We start from the raw sequence: 15,512 nt of genomic DNA, 5'->3' as shown, positions 1-15,512 counted from the left end.
ATTTCCATTTCTGTTTCAAGTTTGAAAATTATATGTAGAGACCACATAAAGGATACTATTTTAAAGACTTTTTACCCAAAGATTCTTGAAGTTTTGAGTATGTTACTTTTCAAATTCAGATTTTAAAAGTTTGTGAATCTCCTGCCAAAGTTTTTCTGCATAAAACAACATGATACATGAAATTTGCTTTGAAATGTCTTAGCTAAAAAGGGCAGATGGAGGACAGTGCTGGGATATAGATAAAACTGGCAAAATGTTAATACCTGTTAATTAAAGCTAGAAGACGAGTGCATGGAAAATCATTGTTATTAGACTAGCCCCTCTATAGATATTTGAAAATTTCTATAATAACAATTGAAAAAGCAATTTCTTGAATCCAAAATATAGCTTTCTATTAAAGATCATCCCAAAGAAAGTCATGTTTACATGAAACTCGTCTATGTGAAAATTTCAAATTTTCACTGTAAAAGAAGAAAGACCTGGGACTTCCCTGGTGGTCCAGTGGCTAGGACTCCTGCTCCTAATGCAGGGGGCCTGGGTTCAATCCCTGGTCAGGGAACTGGATCCTACATGCCACAACTAAGAGTTCTCATGCTGCAACTAAGACCTGGTATAGCCAAATAAATACTTTAAAAAAAAAAAAGGACCTGACATATCTAGCAGCAGTTCCCAATTCTTGCCATTTCCTTTCATTCCTTTGAAAAAGTAAATTATCACTCTGTTTTCCAGATATGTTCCATTTGTCTGAAATTGTCTTTCAAAAGACTTACTGTGTCATTCAAAAGAATTCTTTCGTATCTCCTCACTGAAAAAACTTGTGGCTTAGCAGAGCTTTGGTTAGTTCTTTAAAAAAAAATCTGCTTAAGGCCTTTACCTTTCAAGTTAGAAAAGAGGAAAAAGCAAACACAATTCATAGGTGATGGAAGACATGGTACTGAACCAGGAGGTAAGCTGGGTGCAATCCCTGCCCATCATGTCAGACTGTACTCAGAGACAGCCTCTGTTTCCAAGAGAAACTACATATAGGATCTAGTGATTAAGCATCTGAAACAGCTAAAAATGATCCAACACCAGAAATCATGATAATCATTTCATGTATCTGGTTCATAAGGTTGGGGGTGATGTGATGCTAATGGGATGCTTTCAGGTAAAATGAAAACTGCTTTGTGTTTACCTCATTGCTACAGCAGAATCACACTTCTATGTTAAAGAATTTAAAGTTGTCAGAATCGGAACTCTGAAAATTCTCTGGACTCATTTGATCTGTTTCTTAATTTTTTTTCCACTGTAATTCTCTTTGTTCAACCTCATTTCTAAAGAGGATATCTAGCAGACGTCAGAAAAGAGGTGAAAATATACACAAACACAAACTAAGTGCAATACAGTATTTCCACCCAGGATAAAATCTTAGGCCTGAAAAATGCTGTATTATTTTTAATGTACTGATAAAACAAAACAAAACAAAAAGATGAAACAAAAGATAATACTTTCAAACTCATGCTGTATTTCTTACCAGGGAAATTAAATCCTCCATAGTTTGCCTGTTGTTTCTGTGATGTACAGAAAGTTCCGTTACACAATCTTCATCAAGGTGAATAAGCTAGAAAAAAATTTTTATCAATTTTATTAACATTAATAAAATATTTATGGTTTTGAAACCTTTAAATTATCATAATTATCTTATAAAATCAAACGCCAACATGTAAAAACAACATGAGTTTATCAAACTCTAAGGTAAGAATAAACATCCTCCACAATTTTTAGAGATATAAGCAGATAACAATAAGCAGTTCAAGAAGGTGATGAGCTCTCTTTCCTAGCTCTTCACGTCCCTATCATCATCTGATCAACTGCTACAATTCTGCTGTGCAGCCCAGGGACTCTACTCTCCTCCCCTACTGCAAGACAGGGATGGGCATTTGCATCAAAGAACAGTCATCTAGGCATCAAAAACTAGTGGCTGCACAAGAGACTAGGTAAAGAGTGGGTCAGACTTGTAGCATATAGTCTCCCAGGTTATGTTTGGGTTTAGCACAATCCAAGGAGCCCTTCTGATGGTGCCACAGATGCTGCACAATCATCATTATGATGAAGGCACTGGCAAAGCACAATTGTTAAAAGGAAGAAGTAATACTGCCTCCACACAAACATTATTTTGATTAAGGACAGAAATGATCCAAGTAGTCTGACCCCTGCAAGATGAGACCTCACCAGAGATGGGACCAGAAATAGGTTCTCAAAACCAAACAAGGACCACTGAGAGTGAAAAGGCAGGCAGGATCTGGCCTGTCCCTGCAACAAGAGTTCAGAAAATCACAGAGGAAGAGAATTATAAGGAATGTAATTATAAAGTCATATTTCCAATGTAAGAATTCACTTCACAACAGCCCCAGTAAGTGAGGTTTCACTTTCTACTTAGTCTTCATCTCCAGAACAGCTGGGATGGTTAGCTTCTTCCTCCTCCCCTAAGATTTGTCTCCTTCTCATTCCTACCCACTGTGAATCGGTACAATCTGACAGCTGACAGGTTTTAGAAGTAGACGACCTTGGTTTTAATCATTGTATCACAAAGAACCGTGTGATCTTGAGCATGTTATTACACCACCCTGAGTCTCAGTTTCATCATCTGTAAAATAGAGATGGCACCCGCCATGTAACATATGCAAGCTATGTGGAATACCTAAGTGAAGAGGCCCTCAAAAAATGGTTAACTATTTTTACTAACAGTCTTAATTCTATTTCCTCTTTGGTATAAGAGCCTTTCATAAATTTGAATATTCCTATTATCAACAACCTTTCTTCTCCAAGCATTCTCTTTTCCAGTCCCTTTAACCACTGTTTCAGTGATTAACTCTTCCCAACCATTCTGGTCCTTTCTTTAGATCACATAGTTCAGGTTGTCACTGACCCTCAAGACCCAAGAGAGGTTTGCCCAGCAGAAGGCAGAGCACTATCATGACCTTCCCTTGTTCTGGACACCATAGTTGTCACAGCAAACTCAAGGGAAAATCATGCTGCCACCATGAAACTACAGGGACAGTACAAACAACGACCTGCATGACTGGCTGGTACTTCACGGGCTATGGAGAATGTGGAGACCACAAACGTTTATACTGATGGTTCTAGGAACGTCAACAATGCCACAAGTAAGTTTTCCTTGTGATGCTTTGACCTTAGCAGTTCCCCAAACTGCAGATTCCCACTTCAGGAAGAACTCAGACTCAGAAGCCCAGACACTTTACAACTCAGCTGGCTATCTTCTTGTTGATATCACTGCTCAAGCATGAAAGACAGGATTTCTGGGGTTCCCACCATGATTTTAAGCCACTCTCATAAAAACAAAAATCTCTCCCCGATAGCCTCTTGCTCTGTACTTTTACCACAGGGTATGTGGAGGAAAAGAAGGAAGGGTAGGAAGGAGATGTGATCTTCTTTGCTGGGTGCTTGAACTGGAAAGAATGAAAAGAGTGGGACAAGACACCAAAGTCTGAAAAATATGGTTTCTCAAGTTGGGTTTTTCAAAGAGGTTCAATACTTTAAGTACTCTGAATTCTCAGCCACACATGCTCCAGTTAAATTAAGTACAAAAATGTGTACCAAAAGCTGGCCAATTATTTTGGATTATCCGTGCCTACTACATTTCCTGTTCAGTCGGGCAGAAAATGGAACTGAATATAACTTTTATTTGATACAATACTTGAATACTACAGCTACATGTGAAAATGATAGGAGATCATGCATAGAGTTACAGAATAGCATCTCTACATTAAATATCCAAGTAAATCTGAATTATTTTTTATAGTTCACCCTTGATGAAAGACAATACTGAGGCAGACAAGCGAATACTTCAAAAAGCAATAATCCCTTATGGCTTTTCTGTATATAACTCATTTGATCCCTGCAATAGCTCAGTAAGGCAGACATAAAAGATGAATGACATTACATTTAAAGCACTCTATAAGTGACAAAACACAATCCAAACATACAGAAGAGACTGACATTAGAATACCCACATTAGAGGTGAGAAAATGAAGACTCAGAAAAATTTATGCCATTTGCCCAAGATGGGCATTTTTCACCCTAGCCTAGGGTTCTTCCTACCACACCACAATGCCACCTGTCCAAGACTCTGTTCCAATAGCTATTCCAACAGAGACCCGACAAGTAATTCTCATAACAAAGGCTACTGCTACACAGAATACTGGACCTGAGTTTCAACTGTTGACCTGTCAGATCCATTATGTTCTGGAGCCCTTCTGTTTGGGTTAAGATCCTGGTTCTACACTCACTAGTTATTTGACCTTGGGTAAGTTATCTCATGGTTCTGTGTTCAACTGCTTCATCTGCAAGTGGGGACAATATCAGTACCCACTTCAGAGGGCTTGTATGAGGGTTAAATGAATTAAAAGAGTTAAAAAGATAAAGCCCTTAAGGGTACTATCCTAAGGGCTCTATTATTATACTATAGTACTATAACAGCACACTTTTCTATTATAGTAAGCATTCAATATATGTGAGCAATTATTATACTAATATGTAAGGAAAACCATATACATTTTCAGAACACTCAAATCCTCAAAACTATGTATCCTACTTTATACAATGCCCCAATTTAAAATAATCTTCGTGCTGTTGAAATCAGAGACTTTCTTCATTTTGGCATCTATTCTATTGCAAACAGTAGCATATCCTACCCTGTTAAGGATCACAGCTGAGAAGACATGAAAAGCCCTCCCACACATGGAGAAATGATGACCCCCAATGGCTGAACACAGGCATTGGCACCACGCATGGTCACCATCCCGCAAGGGGCACTGCATAGCTCCCCTGGCCCTGCTGCCACACTGCTCGGACATCATACGTTGGGCTGTCTCTAGGCTCTGCTATTAGCATTAAGCTGCTGCTCTAATTGTGTTTGCTCAGTAGACAGTGAAGTTGTCTTAAAGGGTGAAAGGAAACAGGGAGAAGAGAAATTTCAGAGACTGACAATCACAGGTGAATCAGGAGGGATTTCAGATCAGGCTGTATGGTCCTAACAGGGGACAGACTAGTGAGAAGGGGTTAAAAACAAACAGCCTGTTTTTCCAAGTATTTATATTTATTGGTGTGATTCTTCCAGAAAGCAAATACCCTACAGCTGTTTCAGATCTACAGTGTGGCGTGTCTCCAAACTATTCTGTTGACCCATGAACAAACTCCACTTCACTGTAGACATTTTAGATTATCAAAAATCATCCCCAATTATCTGATAAGGCTATTAAAATACTTCTCCTTTAAAGCATTAAAATGTTTTTCTAACTACACGTCTGTGTGAGGCTACATTTTCTTAATATGCTTTAACCAAAACAAGGTATCAAAACAGAGTGTGAAGCAGATGAGTACCCAAGTGTCTTCTATTAAGCTAGACTTGAAAGAAATTTGCAAAGACGTAAAGCAGTGCCACTCTTCTCACTATATTTATTTCTTAAATAGTTATGTTTAACTTATTGATTTCTTTGTCTACGAAAAGGGGATAAGAATTGTACCAACTTTGATGCCTACACCTTCCACACCGGCTCTGGGTTTTGCCTCATGGCTTGCTTTGGCCAGACTTTAGTAAGTACAATGAAAGCAGAGGCTTGAAAAATGTTGAGTGTTAGGACTTGCCCACTTTCCTGCTTTTTTTGGAATCCAGCCACCATATCAAGAAGCTCAGAGTAGCCTGCTGGACACAATATGACCCAACAAATAACCAGCATAAACAGCTGGGGTTTTTTTTTTGCCATGCTATGTATGTCATATGTGGGATCTTAATTCCTTGACCAGGGATCAAAACCGTGTCTCCTGCAATAGAAGCATGGAGTCTTAACCACTGAACCACCAGGGGAGTCCCAACAGCTGGTCTTTTGAGTGCATCTTACACAATCAAGCCACGTTAGAGTCACCAGTTGACTGCAGCCACACGAGTGACCTCAGATAAGACCCACACAAGAACAGCCCAGCTGAGCCCCAAATTACTGATCCACAGAAACTGTAAATTATTATTGTTTTAAATCACTAAGTTTGTTTTTTTTAATATAGCAATAGTTCATTAATATACAAAATGTGGCTACCCCTTACATAAAATAAACTGTAAAAATTTACTGTGTAACACAGGGAACTATCAGTCAATATCTTATAATAACCTATAATGGAAAATAATTTGAATACATATATATGCATAACTGAATCACTTTGCTGTACATCTAAAACTAACACAATATTTTAAATTAACTATAATTTTTTAAATTACACATATTCTTTAGTAACGCTCACATTTTATCAAGTTCAAACTGCCATTTGTTAAAAAATATTTTTAAAACAGTAATGTAGGAATACTTGTTAATATAATTGCTTAAACTTGCAAAGCACTCTGTTAAAGTTCTTTCCTTATATATATTAAACCAGTTCTCGGGGTGTGGTGTGGTCTGCAGATCCCGGAGGATCTCCAATCAAAACAACATAACAAAACAGACAATGCAGAAGCAGGTGAGATCCAAGTGCCTTCCTTTAAGCTAGACTTTAAATAAACTTGCAAAGATATAAAACAATGCTATTCTTCTCACCACATTTATTTTTTAAACAGTCATTTTTCATAAAAATATTTATTTGTGATAAACTGTAACAGGAATAGTACTGTTACTTTTAAGTGAATCAATTAATAAATATTTTAATAAATTAACATTAAGAGCATAAAGGGGGCCTCAGACTTAAAAGTATGAGAACCACTGCAACCTCATAACTACTGTGGGAAGTAGACAAAGAACAGGTTTAACATACCTTTTACAGATGAATATACAGGTTTGGAAAAGTTAAGTAACCTGCCTAAGATTCTCAGAGCACTGTTCACAATCCTGACTATGTGAGAGACACCTGGGAGCTTTTTTAAATATCCATTAATTGTTGCGGGAGGGGGCACAGGCACTTTTTAAGGTCCTTGTGATTCTCGTGTGCCGGCCTGGTTAGGAACCACTGTCCGAGAGATTAACAGGTGAATGTATAATTCAGTTATAGTCTCCCAAACAACAATCTGACGAACAAGTCTACAAAATATATTCTCTTTTATACTTAGACCACATCACTGTACATCCTGAATCCACACAAAGTTTTTTGTTTGTTTGTTTTTTAATTCTACTTACAGGAGCCTTGCTTTGCCACTGAACAGGACAGTTGTAATCGTGCATGATCCAGGGGTGGTTCAAGAGATTTTTCACAGAAATCCGTTTCTTTGGGTCCACCTAGTGGCCATTGAGAGGTAGCTGGAGATTAACATTTCAAATAGAGAGCATAGAACACCTTTTTCTCCTGAGAACTCAAAATTCATCAGAACAGATGTAAACTTTTATCATCACAAAAATGCTGTCAAAGACCTTAAAATGGCCTTGGAATAAATTCTTTTAAAAAGGGAATAGAAGCAAGAGAACTATAGCAACCAACACGGCTTAGAAGATAAATGTTTAACAAACATGAACTTCATTGGTATGGACATTATTCATGAAGTTCAGTCAATCTATTGTATGATGTAATAGTCTTTTGCTGGAAAACCTATTCACAGGAAATATTCACCAATTTAATATTCAAGCAGCCACAATGCAGGGCATTCACACTGAATATGCAATCTCTACCTCCGGTGAGCTTACAATCACATAGAACAAGTTGAAAAGCATACCTTTCTTTTCCATTTGTAATTTTCAAATGTGAGGAAAGGAAAATTAATCAACACAGATTAAGTTTTGGGGAGTTTAGAAGAAAGGATGAGGTGTTTTCAATCTCATTATGGAGATTTGGTGGTCTGGCCTACTTAATCAAGGTGGGTGAGCTTGGGTGAGCTTGAAGTAAATTTTGAATAAAAAGTAGAGATGGCTTAATAGATGGAAAACTGAAATACATAATAATGAAAAACATACTGCACTAATAAGGTACTCATATTTTCAAAGTGTTTCCTATTAATCTCATTTATCCACATAACACTATGTAGCAGTGAGGCCAAGCTCAGAATCCCCATTTTCAGGTCAGAACCAAGTTAGGTGGCATGCCTATTGATCAGTAGGGAGGATAACTAGCCTTCAGCACTCCTATCTTTCACCTTCAGAGGTCATTACACCAAATCAGTGATTCTTAAATGTGGCCCCCCAAGACCAGCAGCATCAGTGTCATCTGGGAGCTTGTTAGAAATGCAAACTCTTAGTCCTGCCCCAGATCTATAGAATCCAACACTCTCCGTTTGAAGCCCAGCAATTTGCGTTTTAATAAGCCCATTTGGCAATTTTGGTACATGCTAAAGTTTGAGAACCACAGCATTAGATCAAGGGCCCACTCAGTTGTACATCAGCTCATTCAAGCATTTATTCCATATCCACTATATATCTAGCATACAAAGAGTGGGAGCAAGAAAACAGAAAACAGTGGAGCAAGAGCTGATTAAACTGACAATTCTCAAGAAAAGGGTAGAAAAACCAAACCACCAAAGACATATATTACCTGTCTTAAAAAAAAAAATGCAGGTCTTCCCTGGAGGTCCAGTGGTTAAAACTCCACACTTCTACTACAGGAGACGGGGGTTCGATCCCTGATCAGGGAAGATCCCACATGCCACGTGGTATGGCAAAAAAAAAAATTGCATTTGCAAAGAAAGCACTAGTAGAGAATATTTGCAGAATAGATACAATGAATAGAATTTTTTAAAGGTGATGTATAAATGTAGTAGCACCACAGACATCTTAAAATCAAACAACTGCAATAGACTTCTATTATTTAAAAATAAATAACAAAGATTACCTGTAGCATTTGCTGAAGAAGTAGAACGCTACTGGGAGAGAGCCACTTAGGAACATCATATTTCCCTCTCTACAAAAAACAAGAAAAGCATTAAAGAGATTTAGGTTCAATCAGCCTTAACAAAAATTTCTATAGTTAACAACATGCTAGAGATTTACTTCCAAGCTTGAAGACTTCACCCAACTTTGCTAAGTTGCTTCAGTCGTGTCCAACTCTGTGCAGCCCCACAGACGGCAGCCCACCAGGCTCCCCCGTCCCTGGGATTCTCCAGGCAAGAATACTGGAGTGGGTTGCCATTTCCTTCTCCAATGCAGGAAAGTGAAAAGTGAAAGTGAAGTCGCTCAGTCATGTCCGACTCCGCTAAGACATGGCAAACATATATCTTACAGGCCTTTGGAATCTACAGTATTATTAGTGGACAGAAGTATACACTGTAGTCAATGTTCGTACTGCTAAAGCAAATTTTAGTTTATAATCCCAGAAGAATTGTCAGTTGACAAAATTAGGTCACAGAAAAGCATATTTGGTAACTGGACACAGGCTGTGGTTACAAACAGGTCACATATCATCTACAAGGCAGAATTCACTATCACTGAAGAACTGCCACTGAAGAAAGCCACCCTTTTAAGGAATGGAAGAGACTCAGGAGACAAATGTTCATAACCTGTTAGACATTACAGTCACTAAGTCATCAACCAAAACAAGACTAGGAGCTTGCTAAACGCTAACACATGATAGAATAGTACCTCTTCACACAACCTGTCACACACACCCCTTTCCCAATTCAAAGGTAATGACAGAATCATTTTTCTTAGCAGAGAACAAATTGTTTAATGATGCTAGGATAACAGGTTAATTGTATGAGGAAATTAAGATTGAACTATAATTCACAATCTACATCAAAATTAATTCTACCCAGATTAAAGAGTTAAATGCAAACACAAAACCATGAGAATACTGAAAGTATCTGTGATTAGTTTTTAGAACCTGTCTAGACATGACAGCAATACCAAAAACTATAAAGATTAACAGATGACAAAATTAAAAGCTGACATTTCTGTATAGCAAAACACAACTAACAAAGTTAATTAACAACAAATTGAGTAGGGGAAAAGCCTTTCCACCTAAATGACAAAAGACTAACCTACTTTATCATGTAAAGAGCTCTCACAGATCACCATCAATCCTCTTCTTTCAAACATTTCCCCTTCACAGCAAATGGCAATTGCCTTACCAACTCCTCAGGTCAGAAACCTTGGATCATGGGCTTCCTTGGGGATCCAATGGCTAAGACTTCACATTGCCAATGCAAGAGGCCTGGGTTCAATCCCCATCAGGGAACTAGATCCCACATGCTGCAATTAAGAGTTTGCACGCCACTACTAAAGATCCTGCTGGCTGCAACTAAAGAACTTCAATGCCACAGTGAAGATCAAAGGTCCTGAGTGTGGCAGCTAAGACCCAACACAGCCAAATAAATAAACAAATATTTTACAAAAACAAGAAGAAACCTTGGGCCATCTTTAGCTCCTCTTTCCTTCACACTTCACATCCAAACCATCAGCAAATCTACCGGTTCTATGTTATATATCCAGAAACCCCTGTCACTACCTGTCCCACACCTCCAGGCTCTTTCATCTGATACACCACAAGAGGCTCCCAGCTAGTCTTCCAGAGCCCTTCACTGCCCCCCACAGTCTAGTCTCTATTTATCAGCACCAATGTTCTTTCAAAACATTCGGTCAGGTCATGTCACTTCACTATCCAAAACTCTTTAAAGGCTCCCTACCTCACTCAGAATGAAATCCAAATTCCTTACTCTGGCTCCAGGCCCAGTGTGGTCTGTGCCCCACATCTACCAACTCCTTGTTACCTCTCAAACTCACCTCCTCACTCTCTCCCTCACTCACCAAACTACCATCACACCACAAGTCAAACACAGGCCTGCCTTAGGTCCTTTGCATACTTTGTTCCCGCCACTATCATGCTTTCCTCAATATGAGCAGAGCTTGTACTTTTTTACCTTCTTCAGGTCTCCCCTTAAATACCAGTGGTATCAATGAGGTCTCCCCAAACCACCATTATAAATAGCATCCTCATGCACCATCATCTCTACCACCCTTTCCAGGTACCTTCTGTACAGTCCTTATCTCCACTTGTCATACTACATATTTATTTGTTTATTTTCTACATATTTGTTTATATGTCATACTACATATTATTTATTTTGTACACACACACAACCAGCATATTTATTTTGTTTAAATATGTCATACTACATGTTTATTTGTTTATCAACACATATTTATTTGTTTATAAATATGTCATACTACATATTTGTTTATACATTAGAATATTTTCTAATGTATTCTATTTACATTAGAATATAAACTCTTTAAAAAAATCACAGGGATTTTGTCTGTACTGTTCACCTAGAACATTGTCTGGCCCTAACATAAAAGGTGCTCAATTAATATTTGTTGAATAAATGAAGAAATAGGATAAAAGCATATACTCCAAAAGAAAATGGACAAAGAATATTCACAATTCCAAAAACAAGAGCTTTAAAATGGTCAAGAAACATGATAACATGTTCAACTAATCTAGTAATAAAAAAGTAGTTAATTTAAACAAAAATATGATCTAAATGGATAAACTTCAAAAAAAATTATCCAGTGTTAGAGTACAGGGGCAAGAGCACTTATACATACATTGAGAGAGTATAAACGTTTCTGAAGACTACTGTGGAAATATGTATAAAAAACATTCAAGATCAAATATCCTTGATCCAGCAATTACACTTCTAGCAATTTATCCTAAGCAAATAATTTGGCATAAAAAAGTTATTACTGTTATGAATAGTAATATTCATCACATAATTGTTTGTGATAACTATGGGGACTAAGGAACATGGTCTGAGAGAATCCAGAGGGTCCCCAAAACTAATCAAAGACAAAATTACCTGAATAAGGATCCTAAGTTAGAAATCTATTACAGGTCCAGGGAGACGAGGGTGTTAGGTAGTTAGAAGAGGAAAAAGTAGCCCAGAATGGCGGTGGCCAAAGGACAAAGAAGAGAAAAGCCCGGGAAAATAGAACAAAGGAAGGTCCGAGGACCAGAGTGAGAACCTCAGGTGAAACAAACAGCCCTCCTGGCTAGCCCAATTTACACAGGGCAGGCTCGGGGGAGGAGAAAAAACATAGAAAAAGAGGAGCCAAAATTGAGCCTCTGGCCTCTCTTCTCTTCGCATCTTTTGGGTCAGCCCGCCCTCATGCCTCAAGGATGTATTTTCCTTTGTTTGCCAAATAAAACTGAGCTGTAACACTGGTCCCTCCGTCGCTTCAAATTTTTGCTGCGGTGAGACAGAATCAAGGAAATTACAAACTCCCCCGACAAGGGCAAGCACACACATGTGCATGCATGTAAGTACATGCACACGCGCACACACACACATACACACACCCAGAATAACTGAACTAGCCTGGAACAGTAGAGGCAGGTAGGTGGAGAAGCCATCAACTAGCAGCAGCATTGCATTCTCTGTCCTTATGAACTGTCTAGGACACAATTCTCACGGGAACCAGTCCAGCTTAAAGGTGAGGAGCGAAATGGACAGTACAGATCACTCAGAATCTGAGACCTACATGACAGGCTGGACTTTCATTATGTTAAAGAAACAGTCAAAGTTCCAAAGAAATGTTATCAAGCAATTTATTTAAAAAGAAAAGGTGCTAATGTTAAAGCAGCTCAACCTCTTACTCAGCCTCTCTGATGAGAGCAGACAGGTTGACCTACAAAGTATTTCCTAGGAAGGGCAAGAGTTTTCATTTTACAAATGACATTTAATGTTATTAAATTTTTCACTCTCCTTTATCTAAAGCACTCACTACTACCCGGAGATCCCATGCCTATTTATGCCTTGCCAGAGCACCTAAACACATGCCAATGTCCGGGGCTGACAGTTTGTTTCTGAATTGTAATGAGAAGCCTCTAATTCATTTTTCCTTAGCACCCCTCATCCACCAAGCACTGAAGGCTCAGTGCTGCCTGGGGTCAGGCTTATCCCTGGGAAGGGGGGATTTTTAGATGCTTCAGCCACTTTGCTGGGACTCAGCATCAAGTCACATGCAGGACAGGCCGTGACTTGGCTGGCCCCACTCTCTTATCTCAGCTTTTCCTTATTCCTGCATCCAGATGTCTCTCATGATTCAAACCCTGGGTATCTGACATGTTCTCTTTCTTGGCAAACTGATGGTTTGCCTGGTACCTCAAATACCATAGCCTGCTGTTACCAGGGTCCCGTAGAAAACAGAGACAGCCTGGGGTTAGGACTCTACTATCTACTTACACCGATGAGAGTCAAGATCTGAGTCTCCAATCACAACCTGCACAGCCTCAAGTCTGCTGCTTACTCTCTGGATACCAACTGCACAGGGTTGAATGGTGTCCCCCCAAAACTTAAGTCCACCTGAAACCTGTGAATGCACCCTTATTTGGAAATAGGGGCTTTTGCAGAAGTAATCAAGTTAAGATGTCCTGGGTTAGGCTGGGCCCTAAATCCAAAATAACTGGGGGGTATTCTTATAAGAATCGGGGCACTTAGAAGCAGAGACACAAACACACAGGAGAGAAGACCACATAAACACAGAGGCAGAGACTGGAGTGACACACCTATAAACCAAGGACTGCCAAAGATTGCAGGCAAACACAAGAAGCTAGCGAGGGCAAAAGAGGAGTCCCTCCAGATCCTTCAGAGAGACCATGGCCTGCTGACACCCTGGTTTTAGACTTCTAGTCTCCAGAACTGAAAGAATGAATATCTGCCATTTTAAGCCTCCACCTTGTAGTACTTTGTGACAACAACTGTAGAAAACTAACAGACCATCTCTAAGGGTTTAACTTACTTGCATTACTTGCTTAACTTACTTGCATCTCCTATCATCATCTACCCACCCAAGAAGAATTCTGGTTCCAGATTCCAGCCCTTTCTGGTCTGTTCCAACACACAAATAACAGTTCCTAACCAGAACTATGATAATAAATGTTTAACCATTAAGTCCCAAAACTACCATCCAAAACACAAGTACTCTTAACTAAAAATAGCAGAATTCTACAGAAATCAGATATAAAAATGAATTTGCAGGCCAAAGAACTGAATAACAAGAGCCACCAGGCTGATTCCAACTTTCCCTTTGCCTTTTACTTCTCACCCCTTTGATCATCCTAACTTGAACTCATGAAGTCTCTTTTAATAGATCCCCTGTGCTATGCTATAAGCTAGTACTAATAGAAGCAATACTACCCACAGGCGGGCAGGGAGGACAGTGAATGAGATGTATGGTGCCTGGTGCACTGGAAACGGGCAGGGCCTGGAGTCATACTCTGTATTTGAATCCCAGTCTGCCTCTTAGCTGCTCCTTGAACCTGTACAAGTTATGTCATTTTTCTGACCCTATTTCCTAACCGTAAGCCCTGGAGACAAACCGTCTATATCCAAATGTAGGACCTATCACTTACTAGCTGTGTGGATGGGCTATGTAACCTCGCTGTGCCTCAGTTTCCTCATCTGAGAAAGAAATACAATAATAGTATCAACTCCATAAACTGCTGCTAGCATTCAATGATTTAATACATATAAAGCACTTAGCACAGGGTTAGGCACAGAATTAAGAACTCAGTACCTGCTAGTTTGTACTATTAAGGCTGCCTTCACTACTATTACTGCTACTACTATTACTACCGTTACAGTCTGGGAAACAAGTACAGTGATGCTACTTACAGGGCATTACTGTACGTGGGATTATTCCACTAAAAGGAATAAAAGAGAATGTATGGGAAAGCACTTGGCAAAGTGGCTTGCACAAGAGGCAATAAATGTTTGTTCAATCTGAAATAAAAAGAAGTGGGAGATAGGGCTACTCAAAGGGCAGAGAGATAGGGCAGACCAAAGATAGCATTGTGGCCAAAGCCATACATGCTGCTGCTGCTGCTGCTAAGTCGCTTCAGTCATGTCTGACTCTGTGCGACCCCATAGACGGCAGCCCACCAGGCTCCTTCGTCCCTGGGATTCTCCAGGCAAGAATACTGGAGTGGGTGGCCATTTCCTTCTCCAATGCATGAAAGTGAAAAGTGAAAGTGAAGTCACTCAGTCATGTCTGACTCCTAGCGACCCCATGGACTGCAGCCTACCAGGCTCCTCCATCCATGGGATTTTCCAGGCAAGAGTACTGGAGTGGGTCGCCATTGCCTTCTCCAAGCCATACATACTGGGGTGCTAAATATTCAGTACAGTAAAAACGTCTAGAGTCATTCTGAGGATGCACCTGCCCTCACAATAGTGCTTTGCCCCATCGCAGCTGCCTTAGGATCTCCAGATTACCTGGTAAGAACAAATCAACTAGTCAAGTCCTGCTCACATCACCCACCCACTTTCTCTGTTTGGACAGAACAGCTCGGTAGAGCACCATCGACAAAGGAAGCATGAAGCCTGTGCCCCAGCACCATGACCTAACATTCTCAGCTTCATCCTCTACACTGAAATAGAGTTCAGAGCTGAGTTCTGCTGCCAGGCTCACCCCAACCACTTATTGGTACACAGTACTCAAAAACACACACAGCACTTGTATACATATTTTACCCTGTGCAGTGGGCAGGGATTACTAACCACATCATACAAGTGAGGAAACTATGTCTCAGCCAGGGAAATCAAATAGCTC

The 15,512-nt window shown here is 39.6% G+C and overlaps 1 protein-coding gene across 5 annotated transcripts in view; it reads right to left on the bottom strand.

The window, feature by feature from the left end:
* MELK (maternal embryonic leucine zipper kinase) overlaps window positions 1–15,512 on the bottom strand; it is a 75,172-nt gene that overhangs the window by 30,478 nt on the left and 29,182 nt on the right. For all 5 annotated transcript variants that reach the window (XM_081508865.1, XM_081508858.1, XM_081508849.1 and 2 more), the window contains 3 exons: window positions 8,797–8,865; window positions 7,158–7,256; window positions 1,514–1,600 (listed from right to left, as the gene is read on the bottom strand). In XM_081508865.1, the coding sequence (XP_081364991.1) occupies window positions 1,514–1,600; window positions 7,158–7,256; window positions 8,797–8,865 (255 nt within the window). The remainder of the gene's footprint in view (window positions 1–1,513; window positions 1,601–7,157; window positions 7,257–8,796; window positions 8,866–15,512) is intronic.

This window comes from Giraffa tippelskirchi, chromosome 1 (genome assembly GCF_054371585.1).
Source record: "Giraffa tippelskirchi isolate mGirTip1 chromosome 1, T2T-mGirTip1v1.2.pri, whole genome shotgun sequence".
NCBI classification, from domain to species: Eukaryota; Metazoa; Chordata; class Mammalia; order Artiodactyla; family Giraffidae; genus Giraffa; species Giraffa tippelskirchi.
The sequence above is the reverse complement of the archived record's forward strand: the minus strand, read 5'-3'. Positions and strand labels throughout refer to the sequence as shown.